Source organism: Lynx canadensis, chromosome C1 (assembly GCF_007474595.2).
Source record: "Lynx canadensis isolate LIC74 chromosome C1, mLynCan4.pri.v2, whole genome shotgun sequence".
NCBI lineage: Eukaryota > Metazoa > Chordata > Mammalia > Carnivora > Felidae > Lynx > Lynx canadensis.
In genome coordinates this window covers 110152952-110171961 of record NC_044310.1, presented here as the reverse complement: position 1 = coordinate 110171961, position 19010 = coordinate 110152952, and the positions used below count along the sequence as shown (strand labels likewise).

General features: G+C 37.3%; 1 protein-coding gene across 2 annotated transcripts in view; it reads left to right on the top strand.

The window, feature by feature from the left end:
* The window catches only part of UGGT1 (UDP-glucose glycoprotein glucosyltransferase 1), a 112698-nt gene that overhangs the window by 21252 nt on the left and 72436 nt on the right, over nt 1-19010 (top strand). For both annotated transcript variants that reach the window (XM_030324169.1, XM_030324168.1), the window contains exons 9-16: nt 2282-2382; nt 3094-3193; nt 4298-4358; nt 8815-8906; nt 10721-10871; nt 13783-13902; nt 14981-15066; nt 18850-18985. In XM_030324169.1, the coding sequence (XP_030180029.1) occupies nt 2282-2382; nt 3094-3193; nt 4298-4358; nt 8815-8906; nt 10721-10871; nt 13783-13902; nt 14981-15066; nt 18850-18985 (847 nt within the window). The remainder of the gene's footprint in view (nt 1-2281; nt 2383-3093; nt 3194-4297; nt 4359-8814; nt 8907-10720; nt 10872-13782; nt 13903-14980; nt 15067-18849; nt 18986-19010) is intronic.

The window sequence follows — 19010 nt, the reverse complement described above, 5'->3', positions numbered from 1 at the left end:
CCCTCCCTCCCACAACCTCTCCAGTAACACTCTGTTTGTTTTCCATATTTAAGAGTCTCTTATGTTTCATCCCCCTCCCTGTTTTTATATTATTTTTGCTTCCCTTCCCTTATATTCATCTGTTTTGTAACTTAAAGTCTTCATATGAGTGAAGTCATGATATTTGTCTTTCTCTGACTAATTTCGCTTAGCATAATACCCTCCAGTTCCATCCACGTAGTTGCAGATGGCAAGATTTTATTCTTTTTGATTGCCGAGTAATACTCCATTGTATATATGTACCACATCTTCTTTATCCATTCATCCATCGATGGACATTTGGGCTCTTTCCATACTTCGAAGCACATTATTGTTAAATGATATGGCTTCCTGCCTGTGGCTTTAGTTGATTTTCTTTTCTGGGCCTTGCATTTGATGACATAAAGTTACACATAAAAGGAGGCATCTAATTTTTTCACCCAATTTTTCCCAAGAAAATCGACAAAGTATTTTAAAAGGTCATAGCTATTTACTTAAGCTAAACATAGTCTGAAACAATGCAAAAGAGGTGCAGTAGATCTTATACACGTTTAGTTGAAATATATATTAGATTTCACTTTAGTTTTTTAATCTTTATTTATTTTTGAGAGAGACAGAGTAAGAGTGGGGGAGGGGCAGAGAGGGGGGAGACACAGATAAATCTCTGCTGACAGCTCAGAGCCTGACACGGGGCTCAAACTCACAAAACAGCAAGATCATGACCTGAGCCAAAGTTGGACGTTCAATCAACTGAGCCATCCAGGCTCCCTAGATTTCACTTTATATGAAAGAGGATAGAGATGGTTTCTTGAAGAAAATTTCATAGCCATTTTATGAAAGTTTCAGAGAAATTTATGACTGAAAATTTTTCTTAGTAGTTACTTTAAATGTTGTAGTTATTTCTATTATACTTTGACAATTGTTCAGAGCCCGGACTTCTGCTTTATCTGGAAATCTTAATTAGGACATCTACAGTGGCGTTTTCTCGTTTCTCTTTGTTCGTTTATTTGTTTTTTGTAAAGGAAAGATCATGAAGAAGTATGTGTAGGCCAGTTTCACATACTTGAACTTTAACATTGGGCCCAGTGAAATGACTTAACCAGACTAACAGGTTAGCAAAGATGACTCCGTTCATGTTGAATTTCTGTGGACATGTTGAGTCCATCCCATGCATATGAATGTTTCATTGTATTTAACATCATTTTGGCTTCATTAGTATGCAGTCAGGTTTCATTTTTATTGGACCCAGCTTTCCAGAATATTTTTTCATATTCATGTTTTTTATGTTTGATGTTTGGATAGCATTATGATCTTATGTATTTAGAGCACAAAGGTAGTATGTAGCATATTAAAGACGTTTTCCGTTTTGCACATTCGGAATAGTTATTTAGCTATCTAGAATAATGAATGGGACCATTTTTGGATATGATCATCATGAAGAAGACGTTGTAGTAACTGATTGGAAATGGATTGGTTGGAAGGTGAAGGATCTGAGTAAATATTTTACTTTCTGTATGTGGCATTTAAGAAATTTTTAGTTGCTAGCATTTAAAAGAACAGAATTACTCAACAAGCCATCTGTTGTCTGATCTAAATGATACATATCTGCCTCTGATAACTTCTGTTTTACTAGCTTTAAATAGAATGCACCGTATTTCAAGATAAAACTAAGTGAAACCCAGTGCTCTTGGTTAACTTAAGTTGTATTATTCATGTGATGGAAGGATTTATGGGCATGTAGCTGAAAGAAATCCATCTTGGGACTGGCAGCATTGTATTTCCAGTTTTATTTTGAGAATTTAAAAAGATTGAGGAAAGTGTGGAAAATAATAGAACATACGCATGTGCTCATCACCCAGAATTGATGGTTGTAATTGTACATGCTTTTCTGTTTCAAAGAACTATTTATGAAGTTTTTTTCCAACACATGCCTTCTTTTACTTGAAAGAAATGGTAAAACACTACAGGTAGACTTGGGGTCCCCTTTGTCCCCACTCTCAGTCCCATTCCCTCTCCCTGGCATAGAGAATCACTGTAGTGGTGATTCATTTTTTAATCTGTAAACTTTATGGTTTAAAAGATGATCATTTTCTGTATTAACTTATTTTTTAAGAAAAATAATTCTGCTCTAATATTTTCCCTTTATTGTAGGAATTTACTTATTGCTAAGGGGAAAATCATGAATATAAAGTTGGAGCCAACTTCTACGTGTGCTTTGAGAAAGAAAAGACATGTTAAAGGACTGATTTTATGTTTCTTTCAGAGACCTGCACCCTGACCTGAAGGGACAGTTGAAGGAACTCAGAAAACATCTTGTGGAGAGCACCAATGAAATGGCTCCTTTAAAAGTTTGGCAATTGCAAGGTAACAAATATGTAGAGGAATCACCGGCCTACTTTTGACTGAATTTTATGGTATTAAAAAACTAATAGAATTTGAATTTAATTTTATTTATTTGCCTGATTCTCCGGGTACCACAGATTTTCAGATAAAGTGATTATGATTAATCAGAAAGGAAAGGAAGTCCTTTTGTAGACAGATTAACAGTATGCAGAAGTATGTATATAAATGAATGCCAGATCTTTCTCTGTGTGAACAGATACTTAAGTTTATAATGTTTGTCTTAGTTTTTCTATTTCTTTATATATACATTTCTTGAATAGTGTATCTGTCAAATGTTAAAGACATATTACCATGAAGGATATGTGTGTTTTTCTGGCCCAAAGGTCTATTTTATCAAATTTTTTTTTTTAAGCATAATTTACTAAAGACTTTTACTATACTTTGTGGTATATTGTAAATTCATAAAAATGAAAAGGATTTGGGATGGATTTATCCTATACTAAATGTAAATGTGTTAGTATATCTCTAGTGTTTTATGCAAGTATAGCAAGCAATGTAACAATAAACACTAGGAATTGAACAAAACCTAGAATTAAACCATGGGTGCTCTCTGAAATGGTTGCATTCTAAAACATTCTCAATTGCCAAGAAAATAATGAGAAATAAATGTTTTTTTCCCCCTTATTTCTCATTGCATTAGATTAATACACTTTATACTTGACCTTGTTGCAGATCTCAGTTTCCAGACTGCTTCCCGAATCTTGGCTGCTCCTGTTGAATTAGCTTTGGTGGTAATGAAGGATCTTAGTCAAAATTTTCCTACCAAAGCCAGGTAATGAAGAGTAAAGCTCTAAGACATTCTTCTCTTTACTATATACCTAATTATCTTCATGTTTACATGCAAAATGAGACAAGTAAAATATGAAAATGCTTAGAAAATTAAAGTTTTAATACCAGCACCATGCCACTGATGACGCTATCTTTCTGGGAAGTTGGCAGTACCATACATTGTGGGGTTGGAGACCCATGTAGGTTGTGTCCTTGGCTCTGCCTTGCTAGCTGTGTGACATTTGCAAATAATTACCTCTCTTCTCATTACCTCACTTCCCCAGCATTAAAAATGGAAATAATGATCCCTGCCTGTCAGGATTAGATGAGTTAACAAAATCTGATGTATGCGGATGTAACTAATACAGGGTCTAGCAGCGACTGTGTTTTTCTTCCTGAAGAGTTTTGTATACATCATCTAATTTAAACTCAATGAGGCATATGAGTTCTATAGGCTGACTTGTTCATGGTGACAGTAAGATTTTGAGTGCAGCTTTTTAAATACTGCTTTCAGTTGTATAATATCCTCCACATCTCATAAATCTTTTTAAAAGCCAAATTTTTAGAGACTAACAACTTAAATGGTTGCCAGTGTTTTTCTTGAGTAACTGAATGAGCTGTTTTGACTTCTTATGTGAGATGCTTTATAAATAAGTTTGTTTATTTGGTTAGTCTTGGCAACCATTTCTTAGAAAGACTTATAAATCATATAGTACAATCTCATTTAATTCAGTATGCTATTGAAGATATACACGTAGGATGCCACCTCCACCAAAAGTGCTTAAGTAGCATGAGCAGTTTGTCACCTTAGTTTAACATTATCCCTTAGTCTGTGAGCAGTAGAGATTGTGTATAGGAATAGAGTTACATATATTTAACCTAAGATCTTCGGAATAACTGCACTTGATTTAAAATGCTGCTATTACTGCTACTTTTCTGTGATGTTGTATGTTGAAGTAATGAAAAAATATGTACATCTGAGTGGAGAAATATATTTATTATTTGTAAAGGTGAAGATTTTTTTGTTTTTTTGTATTAAGGAATTTGTTGTTTTACATACAAATATACGGAAATTAACTAAACATCGATAACATTTTTATTTCTTTAGAGCAATAACAAAAACAGCGGTGAGTTCAGAACTTAGAACTGAAGTGGAAGAGAATCAGAAGGTATTACCCAGTGGTCTTTCTGTTTTGTATTGTATTTTTAAAGATGAGGAAATCTGAGTTACATCAATGACATTGAACAAACTTTTACCAAAGATAGTGGTGTTTTATTCATTTCTGTAATCTTTTTTTATGTTTTTAATATTTAAAGTTGAATATGAATATAATTGAAACATCAGATGGTGCCACCACTTTGTTTAGATAAGCAGCATCCCCCTAACATGACTTACTCTCTGTTTTTAATCTGTCTGTCTGTCTATCTATCTATCTGTGAGAGAGAAGGAGAGAATGTGAGCGAGCAGGGGAGAGGGGCAGAGGGAGAGAGAGAGAATCTTAAGCAAGGCTCGTTGCTCAGCATGGAGCCTGACGTGGGGCTCAATCCCACGATCCTAGGATCATGACCTGAGCCATAATCAAGAGTCAGGTGCTTAACCAACTGAGCCACCCAGGCTTCTGTACTTAATCCCTGTTTTGTCCTCCTTGCTAGAAGCATCTATTTTCAACCCTTAGCTGATTGTTTTGATGTTTATCCCCAGCTTTATCGTAAACTTAAATTAGTGCTTTGTTTTCCAGTTTCAAGTCTTCTGTGTCGGCCTCCCATTACAAGGATGACATTTAACTTTCTTTCACTGCCCCTCACCCCCATGTCTGCCACTACTCTGTACTGGCACTTCCCCATCCCTCCACTTTCTCTGTATTTTCATGTTGTGATTTTATTAATTTTTGTTCTGCTCCACTATGGTCTGGTTGTTCTTTATGTCTAGGGCATACCAGTTATCCTGGGACCTTGCTTTAATCTCTTTTGTTGGATCTCCTATTTCTTGGGTTCCTGGTATTCTTTGTTTTTGGTTTACTCCCTTTTTTGGTGCAGTACATCATTCTTCATGAGAAAAGTTGTGTTTCAGATTCTGAGAAATCAATTTTCCATTTCTGTTTTTATTTTTTATTTTTTTCTTTTTTTTTTTTTTTCCAACGTTTATTTATTTTTGGGACAGAGAGAGAGCATGAACGGGGGAGGGGCAGAGAGAGAGGGAGACACAGAATCGGAAACAGGCTCCAGGCTCTGAGCCATCAGCCCAGAGCCCGACGCGGGGCTCGAACTCACGGACTGCAAGATCGTGACCTGGCTGAAGTCGGACGCTTAACCGACTGCGCCACCCAGGCGCCCCTCCATTTCTGTTTTTATTGATAGCTTGGCTGAGTATAGAAATCTAGATTGGAAGTCCTTTAGAAGTTTTGTTACTGGACCAAAGTGAGTTGCTTCTTGGTGAGTTACAGACAGAGACCACACCAGGAGGAATTGCCTCACAAGGTCATCTTTATTTGTAGAAATAGGGAGATCACAGGGAATAATTTCCAAAACCATGACTACTCTAACAGAGGTAGGCTGGCTCCTTTATTAGGGCTTGGGATGAATAGTTCCAAGAAGGGGACTTTAACATTGTAATGAAGCTGAGGAAGCTGTGGAGCACTTTCTGATTCATCTGCACAGGTGTCATATTTCCTCAAATAGTTTCTTTTCCTTTTCTAGCAATTTGTTAGTTTCTAAGAGATGAACTTGACTGACAGAAACTTTTAGGAATTTCCTGAGTTCAGTGGGTCAGTTTTGAGTTCAGGGGTCAATGGTGACAGTTTGAAGGCATTGCTTCTTAGAATTTTGGTTTCTGTTGTGGTTATTGAGAAGTCTGAAGCCTTGGTATGAGATCTAGTTTTTCTTTCCAGAATCATTCAGGGTGTTGTTTTTGGCTCTAGTAATCTGAATTTTCACAGTGCTATGCCCTTTAAAGAAATCTCTGTACTGTTGAGTGGTTGATGGGCCCTTTGAATCTGGAAAATCATTTCCTAGAGTTTTGGGAAGTTTTCTTGATATATTCCTTGCATTTTTTCCATCTAGTTTCTCTCTTTTGTTTTCCTGGAATTCTTTATTTTTAAGATGTTGCATTTCCTTGACTAGCTTGGCCTAATTTAAAAAATGTGTATTTTCTTTCCTATTTTCCAATTCTTTTGTGTTTTATTTTAAAACTTTTTAGGGGAGGATTTTCAACCCCTTTGTTGAGATTTTTTCCTTATTGTTCTTTGACCTTTTTTTGATGGTGTTCTCATGTCATTTTGAACGTGTCAGTAGTGTATATGTATGTTTTCTTCTCTTTTGTATCTGTTTCCTCTTAAGTTGACTTTCTTTTTGTCTTGGTTTCTTGTCTTTAATGTTAGAGGCTTTCCTCACATGTCTGGTGATTGCTGCTCATATTGAAGAGAATGAGGCAGTAGCAGTAAGGAGCTGATGGCAAGCCTTGAGGCTTTTTGACTGTATGCTATCCTGTTATGGCCATTTCCTAGCTTGTCCCAGTGTGTCAGTCTGAAACTTGTCCTCTTGAGCTGTTCAGTCTCCAGAAAAGGATCTTCTGATTCTTTCTTACCTAGAAGGTGAAGTCTGGCTGCTGGAGTGGTAGAAGCCAAGTAGGAAAGAACATTCAGGAGCTTCCACTCAGTCCCCTGTTTTCCATATGGGATTCCCGCTCTTAGTTGTGTTTCATTTCCCTGAGTTCCCAGATTCTTTCACTCTTTCACAGGGAATGAAAGCGTTCCGTTTTTCTGGAGTGGAGGGACCTTGCTCCGTGAAATCAACCGGGGAGTCTGGGGGCTCTTATCTTTAAAAAGCTATACATCAGAACTCATTTTTTAGCCTAGTGGTTACCCCCTCTTACCTGTGTTCTTTGTGCTGCCAATTCTTGAGCCTTTTGAGGAGTTCCACAGGGTAACTTGTGGTTTCTGTTGGCTTTCCCCACTGTCAGCCTAGCCTTTAGCTTTCTCAGGGTTGTTAAAACTCTTGCTACTCACATATCTCCTTTCTAGCTTCCAAAATTAGTTGCCCTTTTTCTCTTTTGTTCTCTTTGTTGTTGTGGATTTATAACTCTATAAAAATCCCTTTTTAAAAAACTGACATTTCAATAGAGTTTTAGGAGGGAAAGAAATGCTTGTGTTCAGTCTGTCTTTACCCCAGATTTTTAAAACCTTTACGTAGAAGATATTAGTTAAATAGATCTGAGGGGTAAGTAAACCAAATTTATCTCCAATATTTACTAATTTGAAGAAACCTTATTGACATTTTTTATTTACCTTGTTTTTGATTTTCAGAATAGCAATATTAAATATTATCTTACTTTCAGGGCTCCCCCCACCAAGAGGAAAAAACATTAAATTACATAGGCTATAGTACTTCCTAGATACTTAGGGGTTTCTTGATTAAATATTAAAGTATAAAATACAAAAGTATAAAACATGCAAAAATGTGTACAAACATTAAATCTTCAGTGTGATGAATTTTCAAAAGTGAAGTTTGCTGTATTACCAGATCTTGAAACGGATATGAGTTATGCTTAGCAGCTCAGAATCTGTGTTTCTTACAGTCAGAGGGTGCTGTACTTATGGCCTGGGTGTGAGTGGACATGGAGTTTTTCCTTCCCACGTAGGAAATTCCAATTCTGAATTTATGCAGCTTTCCATTTTCCCCTTATTTTACTTGCCATTTAATCCTTCAAGGCAAAGAAGCAAATGTGGCTTCGTCATTGTTTTGTGCTTTACCCATGCAATACTAGACCTTGAAGTTTACTGAGTCTGCAGACTACTGGGACATGAAGGAAGCTCACTGGTCCCTGCCCTTCTTCCCCCAGCCCCATGAGAACTAAAGGTTTAATTTCTGTCCCTAGTATCTGAGTAGTTTCTTCCCTTTGCTGTGTGGAGCGGCTCCCAAGGAAAGAGGAATTAAATGGAAAGGGTAGAAGTCAACAGAAGCTGACACATCCAAGCAGTGTGTCGGATGGGTCGGGCAGGTCTGAAGGGCTGCACAGTCACCTGTGTGCTGTGGCAGCCACCACCTCAGGGAGCAGCAGTTGAGGCGCCCCATGGAGACCAGCGCTTGGAGAGTTAGCTTGCACATAGGTGCTTCCTCGGGGCAGCAACTCAGTTTCTTGATGTGTGTTAGTTTGAAGGTCTCAGGGAGGTGTGGGATTTTGAACCCTTTCAGATTAGGTCTTTGGAGTTCATCAGGAGGCCCAGCTGTTAGTGACTGCTGTTACCACCTTGTTTGGCATCACAAACAGGCAAGAGTAACAGAAGTCTCTTATGAAAAATGATCCTCAGCACTTGGCTTATTTAACCAGTCTCCTTCCTTCTCCTCCTTCTCTGACATTAAACAGTTGTATTAATCAAAGTTGGAAGGAGGGAGGGAAGAGAGGTGTATTTTATCACAACCAGCAGTTTCATTACAACAAAATAGATGCTATGAAGGATCTGTGGGAGTACATAAAAGGAAATCTTAACCCATCCTTAGGGTTTCCTATAGTAAATAGGAGGATGCCAACATTTGTACATGTAATAAAGTTAGAAACGTGGAAATTTTTGTTAAACATCCTCTTCTTGCTTCTTAACAATTTTTTTTTTTTTTTTTTAAATATTTCAGTATTTCAAGGGAACTTTAGGATTACAACCTGGAGACTCAGCACTGTTCATCAATGGACTTCACATTGATTTAGATACACAGGATATATTCAGGTATGGATAATGTTTTTCATTTTCTGAAAAGATTTTATAATGTTAGCTTCTTGTGGGGTGCCTGGGTGGCTTAGTTGGTTGTTAGACTTTGGCTCAGGTCATGATCTCATGGCTTGTGAGTTTGAGCCCCACGTCAGGCTCTGTGCTGACAGCTCGGAGCCTGTAGTTTGCTTCAGATTCTGTGTCTCCATCTCTCTTGCTCTCTGCCCCTCCCCCGCTTTCGCTCTGTCTCTCTTTCAAAAATAAATGAGCACTAAAAGAAAAAAAAAATTTATTGTGTTAGCTCCTTGTAACATGTTCAGATTGTGATGGCTTATTACCAGGTGAATGCATTTAGGTAGGCTCATGACTGGGATGGGCAGGATGACACTGTCATTTTTGTTTTAAGTTTATGTATTTATTTTGAGAGAGAGAGAGAGAGAGGGAGGGAGGGGCAGAGAGAGAGAGAGGGAGAGAGGGAGATAATCCCAGGTAGGCTTCACATTGACTGATGTAGAGCTCAAACTCACAAACCATGAGATCATGACCTGAGCTGAAATCAAGAGTCAGACTGAGCTACCCTGGTGACCCTGTCATTTGATGTATGTTCAGGGTCTTGGACATTTAAGGCCCAAGTCTTTTGATGGTGCCCTTTTAGAGCTATAGTTTTCCTCTCAACCATAAAAAAAAGAGAGAGCTCAAGCAGGTTCTTTTACTTCTGGAAACAGTGTGAAGTAGATTTATTCAAAATGCCTATGCATCTGGTGTCTCAGAAGGTGTTCTGTCTTACACATGTTATTTGAGTATCTACCCTTTTTGTGTTGTTAAAATGTGGCTCAGTATTAACTTGTTCTGAATTGGTCTCATGAATTTTTTGCAGGGGGGGTGGGGGAGGAGAGTGGATAGATAGAATTCAGATTTGTCCTTGGGATTAAGGTTGATAACAGTTGACACTGGGTTTCATAATAGTAAAAATAAAAGTTTATTGCTAATGCTTCAGAAGAGCCAGTTCCCACAGTAAGATATTTTTCACATTAATTATTTTCATTGAACTGTTAATGTTCTCATACTGCTTTTTAGAGCTAGTAAAAAGTAAAATGGATGTGGACACTTTAAATAAAGATTGCCCATATATGTTGTTTTTTTTAAATAAAAAATATACACATATCTCTTTAATTTTTCAGGATTTACAAACTGAGTTCTTGCTCATTTAAACAGTTTTAAATAATACCCAGATAAAAGAACTAAGAAAAGTAACGTCTTCATCTTTGCTTCTTGTTTCTTCCTCCTTCCCATCTTTTCTACCTTCCCTCAAAAACCTCTACATTGGGTATAAATTCCTCTAGACCTTATACTGTGGTCACATGTGTGTGCACCTTGTAAATTGACACTGATGTTAAAGTTTATGTTAAATCTATATAATGTATTTTTTTAAAATAGATTTTTAATTATGAGATAACTGTAGATTTATGTGCAGTTGTAAGAAATACAGAGAGGTTACTGTAGTGTTTTTAAAAAATATGCAGTGTAAAATACAGATGAGGATTATTTCATCCTCAAATTGTGTGTTTATATTTAGAGATAATTTTATACCTGGTATATACATGGATAAGTGTAAATAAACATGCACCAAGAAGCAAGTCCTACGTACTTTGTTTGATGTATTTTGACAAGATGAAGCAAGGGGAAGAGCTCCCTTTTTTGATTTCTTGACTGGTTTGAACAGGGCATTGAGTTTGAATGGATAGTTTTTTCATGGTGAGGTTTTTTTTTTTTTTTTTTTTTTTTTTTTTAAAGCTTTTTCTACTAAATACCTACTTTCCCCCACTCTCCAGTCTGTTTGATGTGTTGAGGAATGAAGCTCGGGTAATGGAAGGTCTGCATAGATTGGGAATAGAAGGTCTTTCTCTGCATAATGTTTTGAAACTGAACATCCAGCCCTCTGAAGCTGACTATGCTGTAGACATCAGGAGTCCTGCTATTTCAGTAGGTATTCCGTTTGAGTGTCCAAGGGCATTCTGGGCAGACATTTTATTATGTCTTTCTCATTTGTCTTTTGTGAGAGGTAAGTTATTTCTATCATCTCCTTTATTGGCATCAAACAGTGGTTTACAGCAACTGCTTATATGGGACCATGTGTATATAATAGTCTCTTTTTTTTTTTTTTTTAACATTTATTTACTGTTGAGAGACAGAGACAGAGCATGAGCAGGGGAGGGGCAGAGAGAGATGGAGACACAGAATCCGAAGCAGGCTCCAGGCTCCGAGCTGCCAGCACAGAGCCTGATGCCTGGGTCGAACCCACGAACTGTGAGATCATGACCTGAGCTGAAGTCAGACACTTAACTGACTGAGCCACCCAGGCGCCCCAAAGTAGTCTCTTAAATGCTCTAAAAGTTGAATTATTATATTTAATGTGGTTAAGACAGTGATTTTTCCAGTTTTGTATCCCCCTAGGATTCAGCTGAACATCTCTTGGGGAAAAAAGAATGCTGAATTTGTATTTTCTCAGTTGCATCCAAGTCTTGTGTAATTTTGTGTAGAATATCATTCTTTGGCTATTATCTTTTTTTTAAACATTTTTTTTAAAGTTTATTTATCCTGAGAGAGAGAGAGAGCACGTGCACAAGCAATGGAAGGATAAAGAAGTAGAGAGAGAATCCCATGCAGGCTCTGAACTGACAGTGCAAAAAGCCGGATGTGGGGCTCGAGCTCACAAACCTATGAGACCATGACCTGAACTGAAACCAAGAGTCAGATGCTTAATTGACTGAGCCACCCAGGTACCCTAGCTAATATCCTTTAAAAGAACTTTGATTATTGGGGAGCCTGGGTGGCTCAGGCAGGTTAAATGTTAGGCTCTTGATTTAGGCTCAGGTCATTGTCTCACGGTTTGTGGGTTCGATCCCCGCATTGGGCTCTGCTCTGACAATGCAGAGCCTGCTTCGATTTCTCTCTCTTCCTGTCTCTGCCCCTCCCCCGTGTGCATGTGCACACACTCTTTCTCCCTTTCTCTCTAAATAAATAAATAAATAAATAAACTTAAAAAAAAACCTTTATTTTGTATGTGAAGGACTTATATAGATTTATATCTGCTGTATTGATGTCTCCTTGTGTATAAAAGAGAATGCAGGGAATAGAGCTGTCCTGGGCACTTGTGGTCAAAGCACAATTAATATTAGCAATGTGCCTGGCCCATCCTGCCTGACCCATCCTTGGCCCTCCTATCCTTTTTTCTTGGTTTCTATACAGCATTTATCATAGAGAAAGTTTTTCCAAAGAAAATTATGTCGAATAAAGATGATCATTATTTGAGTTCTCTCTGGGTAATGTAGGTGTTATTTTGATAAATATTGTTATGTCATTTGTTTTCCTGTTAAAAACATTTGAGTTAAAAACAAAGAGTAAAGAGATGAATGTAAGCAACAGCAATATGGCCCATCCCATACTTTCTCTGCCTTAACATTTAATCATTTTGTGTCAAATCTTGTTTTCTTGGAAGAAAACAATGTTTCCATCCAAGTCCTCTTTAGCTCTCTTCCCAGTTCACCGTTTTCTCCCTGCAAGTAATTCCTCTTCAGAAGTACGTATGCATTTCCTACTGTATGTCTTGAAATTTTGAAGAATGCCATGGCAGTATTCTTTGTCCTTTTGTTACTCAGTAGTTTTGTCAGACTTATGTAGGTTGATCCAAAAAGGTTATCTTCTCATGTTTTATATTTTGCTTATTAAAAAAAATCTTTCATACAGTCACAGTTTAAAATACAGACATACTGGGGCGCCTGGGTGGCGCAGTCGGTTAAGCGTCCGACTTCAGCCAGGTCACGATCTCGCGGTCCGTGAGTTCGAGCCCCGCGTCAGGCTCTGGGCTGATGGCTCGGAGCCTGGAGCCTGTTTCCGATTCTGTGTCTCCCTCTCTCTCTGCCCCTCCCCCATTCATGCTCTGTCTCTCTCTGTCCCAAAAATAAATAAACGTTGAAAAAAAAAAAATTAAAAAAAAAAAAATAAAATACAGACATACAAAAGGGTATGCATTGAAAAGTCTCATCACCCAGCTGTTCAGTTTTTGTCCCTAGAAGTAACAGGCATTATCAATTACTTGTGTATCTTTCCTTAAATACTCTATTTACACGAACAAAGTAACATACCCGTAGTTTCCCTCCTTGCCCTTTTTGTAGAAATGGTACATACTGTTTACAGACTGCTCCCTTTATGGAATTAGGTTGTGCCCAATTTTGTTGCTGTGATAAGCAGTACAATATCTTCTTGTATTTCTCTCTTTGTGCATATATGTGAGAATTTATTTGGAGTAGATGCCTAGAACTGGAGTACTTAGTGGTAGGGTAGTAATAAAGTCTTACTTTATTACCTTGTTTTCCCTAAAGTGACTGTTCCAAGCACCAGTGTTGGGTCAGAGCTTCCATTACTGTATACCCTTGCCTATTCTTGGATATTGACAAACTTTAAACTTTTTCTCAGTTTAATGAGTGTGAAATTTGACTGTGGTTTTAGTTTCTGTTTCTCAGATTATTGGTGAAGATATACTCCTTTCCTTGTATTAATTGCTCTTTTGAATTTCCTCTGTAAATTTCTTCATCTCCATGGCTGATTTTCATTTCTCATATGTTGGGGGCCTTTTTTTATTGTTATGTTAGATTTCTATACATTGTCTTGACCCTAGTCCTTTTATTGGTTTTGTAGGTTGCAAATATCTTTTATTCTGTGGCTTGTGCTTTAGTCACTCATTTTTATACTTGATCTTTGTAATTTTGAAAATGGTGTTTTCCATGTGATTCTTCTTAAAATCATTTCAAGTCTTACGGACAGTTCTAGCACTTTTCACTAAGGGCGACTAAAGTGTATGCACCGTGTTTTGTTTTGTTTTTTTCCTCCCTAGTGGATCAACAACCTGGAGGTTGACAGCAGATATAATTCATGGCCTTCTAGTCTACAAGAATTGCTTCGACCCACCTTTCCTGGGGTTATCCGGCAGATCAGGAAAAACTTGCATAACATGGTGAGTAAAACTCATTGTCTAGCCATAAGCTCTGTTTCTCCCTTGACTTCTCCCACTTCTCCCCTACCTTTCAGCCATATAGACTGTTCACTTCTCTCCTATACTAGGTGCTTCTATCACCACTATGACCACTAAATATGTTCTTCTAACTCCATATTCAATCTGAAAGGGTTTTTAAATGTATTTATCACATATAGGGCTGTGAGACGTCACAGTAGCATTACTGCCTCCATCAGGGTGTAAGGAAATGTTACCTTAACCTGAAAGTTTAGGTTGTGTTATTTTAGTTTTATGATAGTTTTACCCAGAAGATGAATATGTTGCTACTCTTTTCCTTTAATGTCTTAATCTCTAAAATTTGATAGTTCAGTTTATTTCCTTAAATAAATCTGTGAACTCCTACTTGTTTTTCTTTATTTCACTGCTTTCAAGAGAGAGAAGAGGTTTCTTAGTTTGCCCTCTTTTTTTCCTCTTATTTCTTCCTTTGCCATTATCTGCTCTTAAAGAGATTAGGGGTCTCCTTCACCAGAACCTGTAAGCGAAACTATCCTCTGTACTTGCCTGACTCTTGAAGCCACTTTTTTCCTTCTCAGTCAAAATTTCATTCTGTTTCTCTTACCCATATATCTGAACTTTATTAAATGAGATTATACATGGATTTGAAGCACATCATGAGACCTTAATACATAATAGCTAGTATTGGGATTTAAAAGTTAAGTTCTAAATGAATTCTTAATTCAGAGATGCTTACAATTGAATACACAAAAAGAGGTAATCTCCATTTTCTAAGGTAGGGGAGTTGCTAAAACTTGGGTTTTGTTAGGTGTAGTAGAAGTATGGGTGTTAGGAATCTGGAACACAGTTCCCATGCTATTAGCAGAACACCGTGAGAATTTAGTACTGAATTCTTTGAACATAAAGGAGGGAAACTGCTATTGTGTACCTCCTCTTTTATGTAGTTCAAGAGTAACTCAAAAAGATTACCTTGAAGTGCAAAGAGTAATGGCATTTTCATTGGCCCTGTTACATTTGAATAAATTTCATTTCATATGTTCCTTTCCCCCTTTCCCCTTCACAGGTTTTCATAGTTGATCCTGCTCATGAGACCACAGCAGAGTTGATTAACACAGCTGAGATGTTCCTCAGTAATCATATACCACTAAGGTAACACTGGTATTGATTGAATGATATATATCTAATTAGCTGAGGTTTCGTTTGTCATTTTTAAATGCAAGTCTGGTGCCATGGATAATTAATAGTCAGATCATTAATGATCTCTATATCTTTGCTTAGTATGAAGCAGTATCTTTTGAGGTGGAAAATTTCATTCTCAGTGAATAAAGGCTTATACCATTGAATTCTTAATAGCTCATGTAAAAATAATTTGTGGTCTCATCTTGCTTCCCAGTGGAAGGGAGTTTTCCTAGGTAAGTGTCCACATGACAGGGCCTATTTCCCCTTTCGGTGGAGATAAAGAGTTTTGCCAATAACTTTTGTTAGACTGACAAGAACTAAATGTGCATACAGCCTTTTGTAGATGCAGACACATTTATTTCACTTGTGTTGCCAAATCTACCAACAGGGTACTTGAATGGGTGGGTTTTTCACTGTGCTTTTTAAGACCAGTTTTTTAAGGCTTTTACATATACATACTAAGATATTTTTACTTACATTCCAAATAATGTCTGGGAATTTTATGTGCTGACAAAAATTTGAATTCTTAGAAAACATGAAAATAGAGAAGAAAAGTCTAGCTAACAAATGTGTGTTCTGTATGCAGCACTGAGCTAAATGCTGTGGATAGTATCTAAGCTGTGTTCCTACCTTCTTGAAAAAAATACCGTGCGTACTTCCAGACTCTTTAAGAAGATATTTGATCAGGGGCTAGGTTGTGTCCTGGTCATAAGTGCTTTAGGATTTCAGGGAAACAAATGATTATGAACTAAGACATTTGGGAGGGACAAAGGTTTCATGGAACAGTCGGATTTCAGTTAGGCTTTGAAGAAAATAGAGGGGTTTTTTGATGGAAAAGCAGAGATTTTTGTTTAGTGAGATTTTTCATGTAAAACATGAATACCCCCTGGTTTGATGGAGGACTAAACTACTAGATTACAGACAGAGGTGTATTTTGGTTAAAAGGGAAATAAAAGAACACAGAAGTTGGCCCATGTACACAGTGAGCATTAAGTAAATATTTATTGAATTGCATTGAGGAACAAGAAGAGGGAATGAGGCCTTCACGTTGCAAAGGTAGGTGAGAAGTCACTTAACTCACAGGCAGTAGGGAAGCATGCTTGTTCGGTTGGTGGAGAGACCCAAGGCAGAGTGGCTGTTGTTTTAGTCTTTGTCTGCGTTGATGTGGTATACCAGGGCATTGACAGGGGCTGAGGAGAGGAGCGGACAAATCTGGGAGACTCCCTAGTGGTACTTGATGAGAAACTGGGCCTGAGAGAAACAGAAGTCTGCATTTTAGGGCCTAGCTAACAGAAAAACTCTGATGCCCTTTCTAAAAATTGGAAACTTGGAAAGGGGAATTCCTTTGTGAGGAGATACTTAGCCCTTATTTTTGTTTTCATAAGAATTAACAGGTCAATCCTCATGTGATTTCTGTTACAAGTGAGATTTTAAAAAACAAAAACAATTTTCATCTATAAACAAACTCTCTTGCCACTACCATCTACATATACACACACTGTCCACATACCTCAGGAGAGCAGAATGTTTGATATGTGTATTTTCTTCTTCTGTTTTTAGGCTTTACCTTTTTCTCTTTTTAATAGACTTCGTATTTTTTAGAGCAGTGTTAGCTAATTAACTGGTATTAATACATTATTATTAACTAAAGTTCATAGCTTACATTAGGGTTCATTGTTTACATTGTATATTCCATGGGTTTGACAAGCGTGTGATGACATGTTTCCACCATCATGTAATCATACAGAATAGTTTCATTGCCCTCCAAGTCTCCTGTGCCCTACCTGTTTGTTCTTCCCTCTCAGGCACTGGCAACCACTGGTTTTTTTTTACTGTCTCCATTATTTTGCCTTTCCCAGACTCATGATGTAGGTAACTTATTAGATTGGCTTTTTTTTTTCATTTAGCAGTATGATTATAAGGTTTGTTCATGTCTTTTTGTAGCTTGATTCTTTCTTTCTTTTTTAAATGTTTATTTATTTTGAGAGAGAGAAAAAGCAGAAGTGGGGGAGGGATGAAGAGAGGGGGAAAGAATCTTAAGCAGGCTCCATGCCCAGCGTGGAGCCTGACTCAGGGCTTGATCTTATGGTCGTGAGGTCATGACTAAAGCTGAAATCAAGAGTCAGCCACTCAACCAACTGAGCCACCCAGGCACCCCTAGATCATTTATTTTTATTGCCAAATAATATTCCATTATGTAGATGTACTATAGTTTTGTTTGTTTATTTAATCCATTCACCTATTGATAGACATCCTGATTGCTTCCAAGTTTGGGCATTAATGAAGAAAACTGCTATAGACATCTGTGTGCAGGTTTTTGTGTGGATATAAGCTTTCAGCTCATTTGGGTAAATACCAAGGGGCGTGATTGCTTTATCTTAGGGTAAAAAGTATATTTCATTTTATAAGAAATTGCCACGCTGTCTTCCAAAGTGGTTGTGCTACTTTGCGTTCTTACCAGCAATGAATAAGAGTTCCTATAATGAGCTCTACATTCTCTCCAGAATTTGGTGTTGTCAACGTTTTGGGTGTTAGCTTTTCTAATAGGTGTGTAGTGGTATCTCATTGTGATTTTATTCTGAAATTCCCAAATGACATGTCAAGCGTCTTTTTTTATGCTTATTTGCCAACTCTGTGCCTTGTTTGCTGAGGCGCCAATTCCGATCTTTTGCCTGGTTTTCAACTTTTTATTGTGGAGTGTGAAGAGTTCTTTGTATATTTTGGATATCTGTCCTTTGTCAGATATGTGTTTCTCACAGGTTTTCTGTCTGTCTGTGGCTTGTCTTCATTCTCTTCTTTCACAGTTTCTTTCACAGGGCAGAAGTTCTTCATTTCAATGAAGTTTAGCTCCCCCTTTTTTTTTTTTTGTTTTTTTTTTTTGTCTTGTCATGGATCCTGTCTTTGCTGTTAGTTCTAGTAAGTCATTGCCCACTTAAGATCACCTAAGTTTTCTGTGTTCTTTTCTAGGAATTTTGTAGTTCTGTGTTTTACATTCATGTTTATGGTCCATTTTGAGTTAATTTTTTGTGAGAGGTATAAGGTCTCTGTATAGATTTGTGTTTTTGCACTGTGAATGTGTCCAGTTTTTCCAGCACCCTTTGTTAATAGACTGTCTGTTCTCACTTCTGTTGGTTTTGCTCCAGTATGTAGGCTTTGACTTCTGTATGGGCCAGTGAAAGGCTTTTGGGTTTATTTTTAATCTTATTTTATTTTTGGCCACTTTGTGGATGTGTAATGTATCTTTTTGTGGTTCTTTCCTTTAATCTAAAATTTAAATTGTGATAAACATGAACCTTGGTTGTAGCTTTTTGCCGATGGATAATAGTAAACATTTTCACATTTTTCATATTGTCTATGTTAAATCTCAAAATCCACTCCCCCCTTTTTATAGATTTTCACATTCTGAAAACATTCATTTCCTCTAATTTTTCTTTAAAAACCATAAAGTCTCCATCTAAAACTATCAAAACCCTTCACATTAGTGAAGGCCTCATTTCACTGTGTGAGAACAGTGTGCTTTAACAGTTGAACAGTCTAAGCCACCTTTGGGAACCTGCTTTTATTCTGCAAGTGATGAGTGCCTTTACCCGCCATATTAGAGTAGGATGTGAACCATGCTTTTCAGTAGAGGAGGTTTTCATTGGAGGAAGCTGCAGTATGTGAATGAGAATCAGAGATGCCATTCCTTTTAACCAGTTGCATTTTTGAGATAAGTTTCTTTTTCTTCTTTTTGCCCTTCCCCCTCTTCCCCAGAATTGGTTTAATCTTTGTGGTTAATGACTCTGAAGATGTTGATGGGATGCAAGATGCTGGAGTGGCTATTCTGAGAGCGTATAATTATGTTGCCCAAGAAGTGGACGATTATCATGCCTTCCAAACTCTGATACATGTATGTTTTCAATCAAAATGGCGAA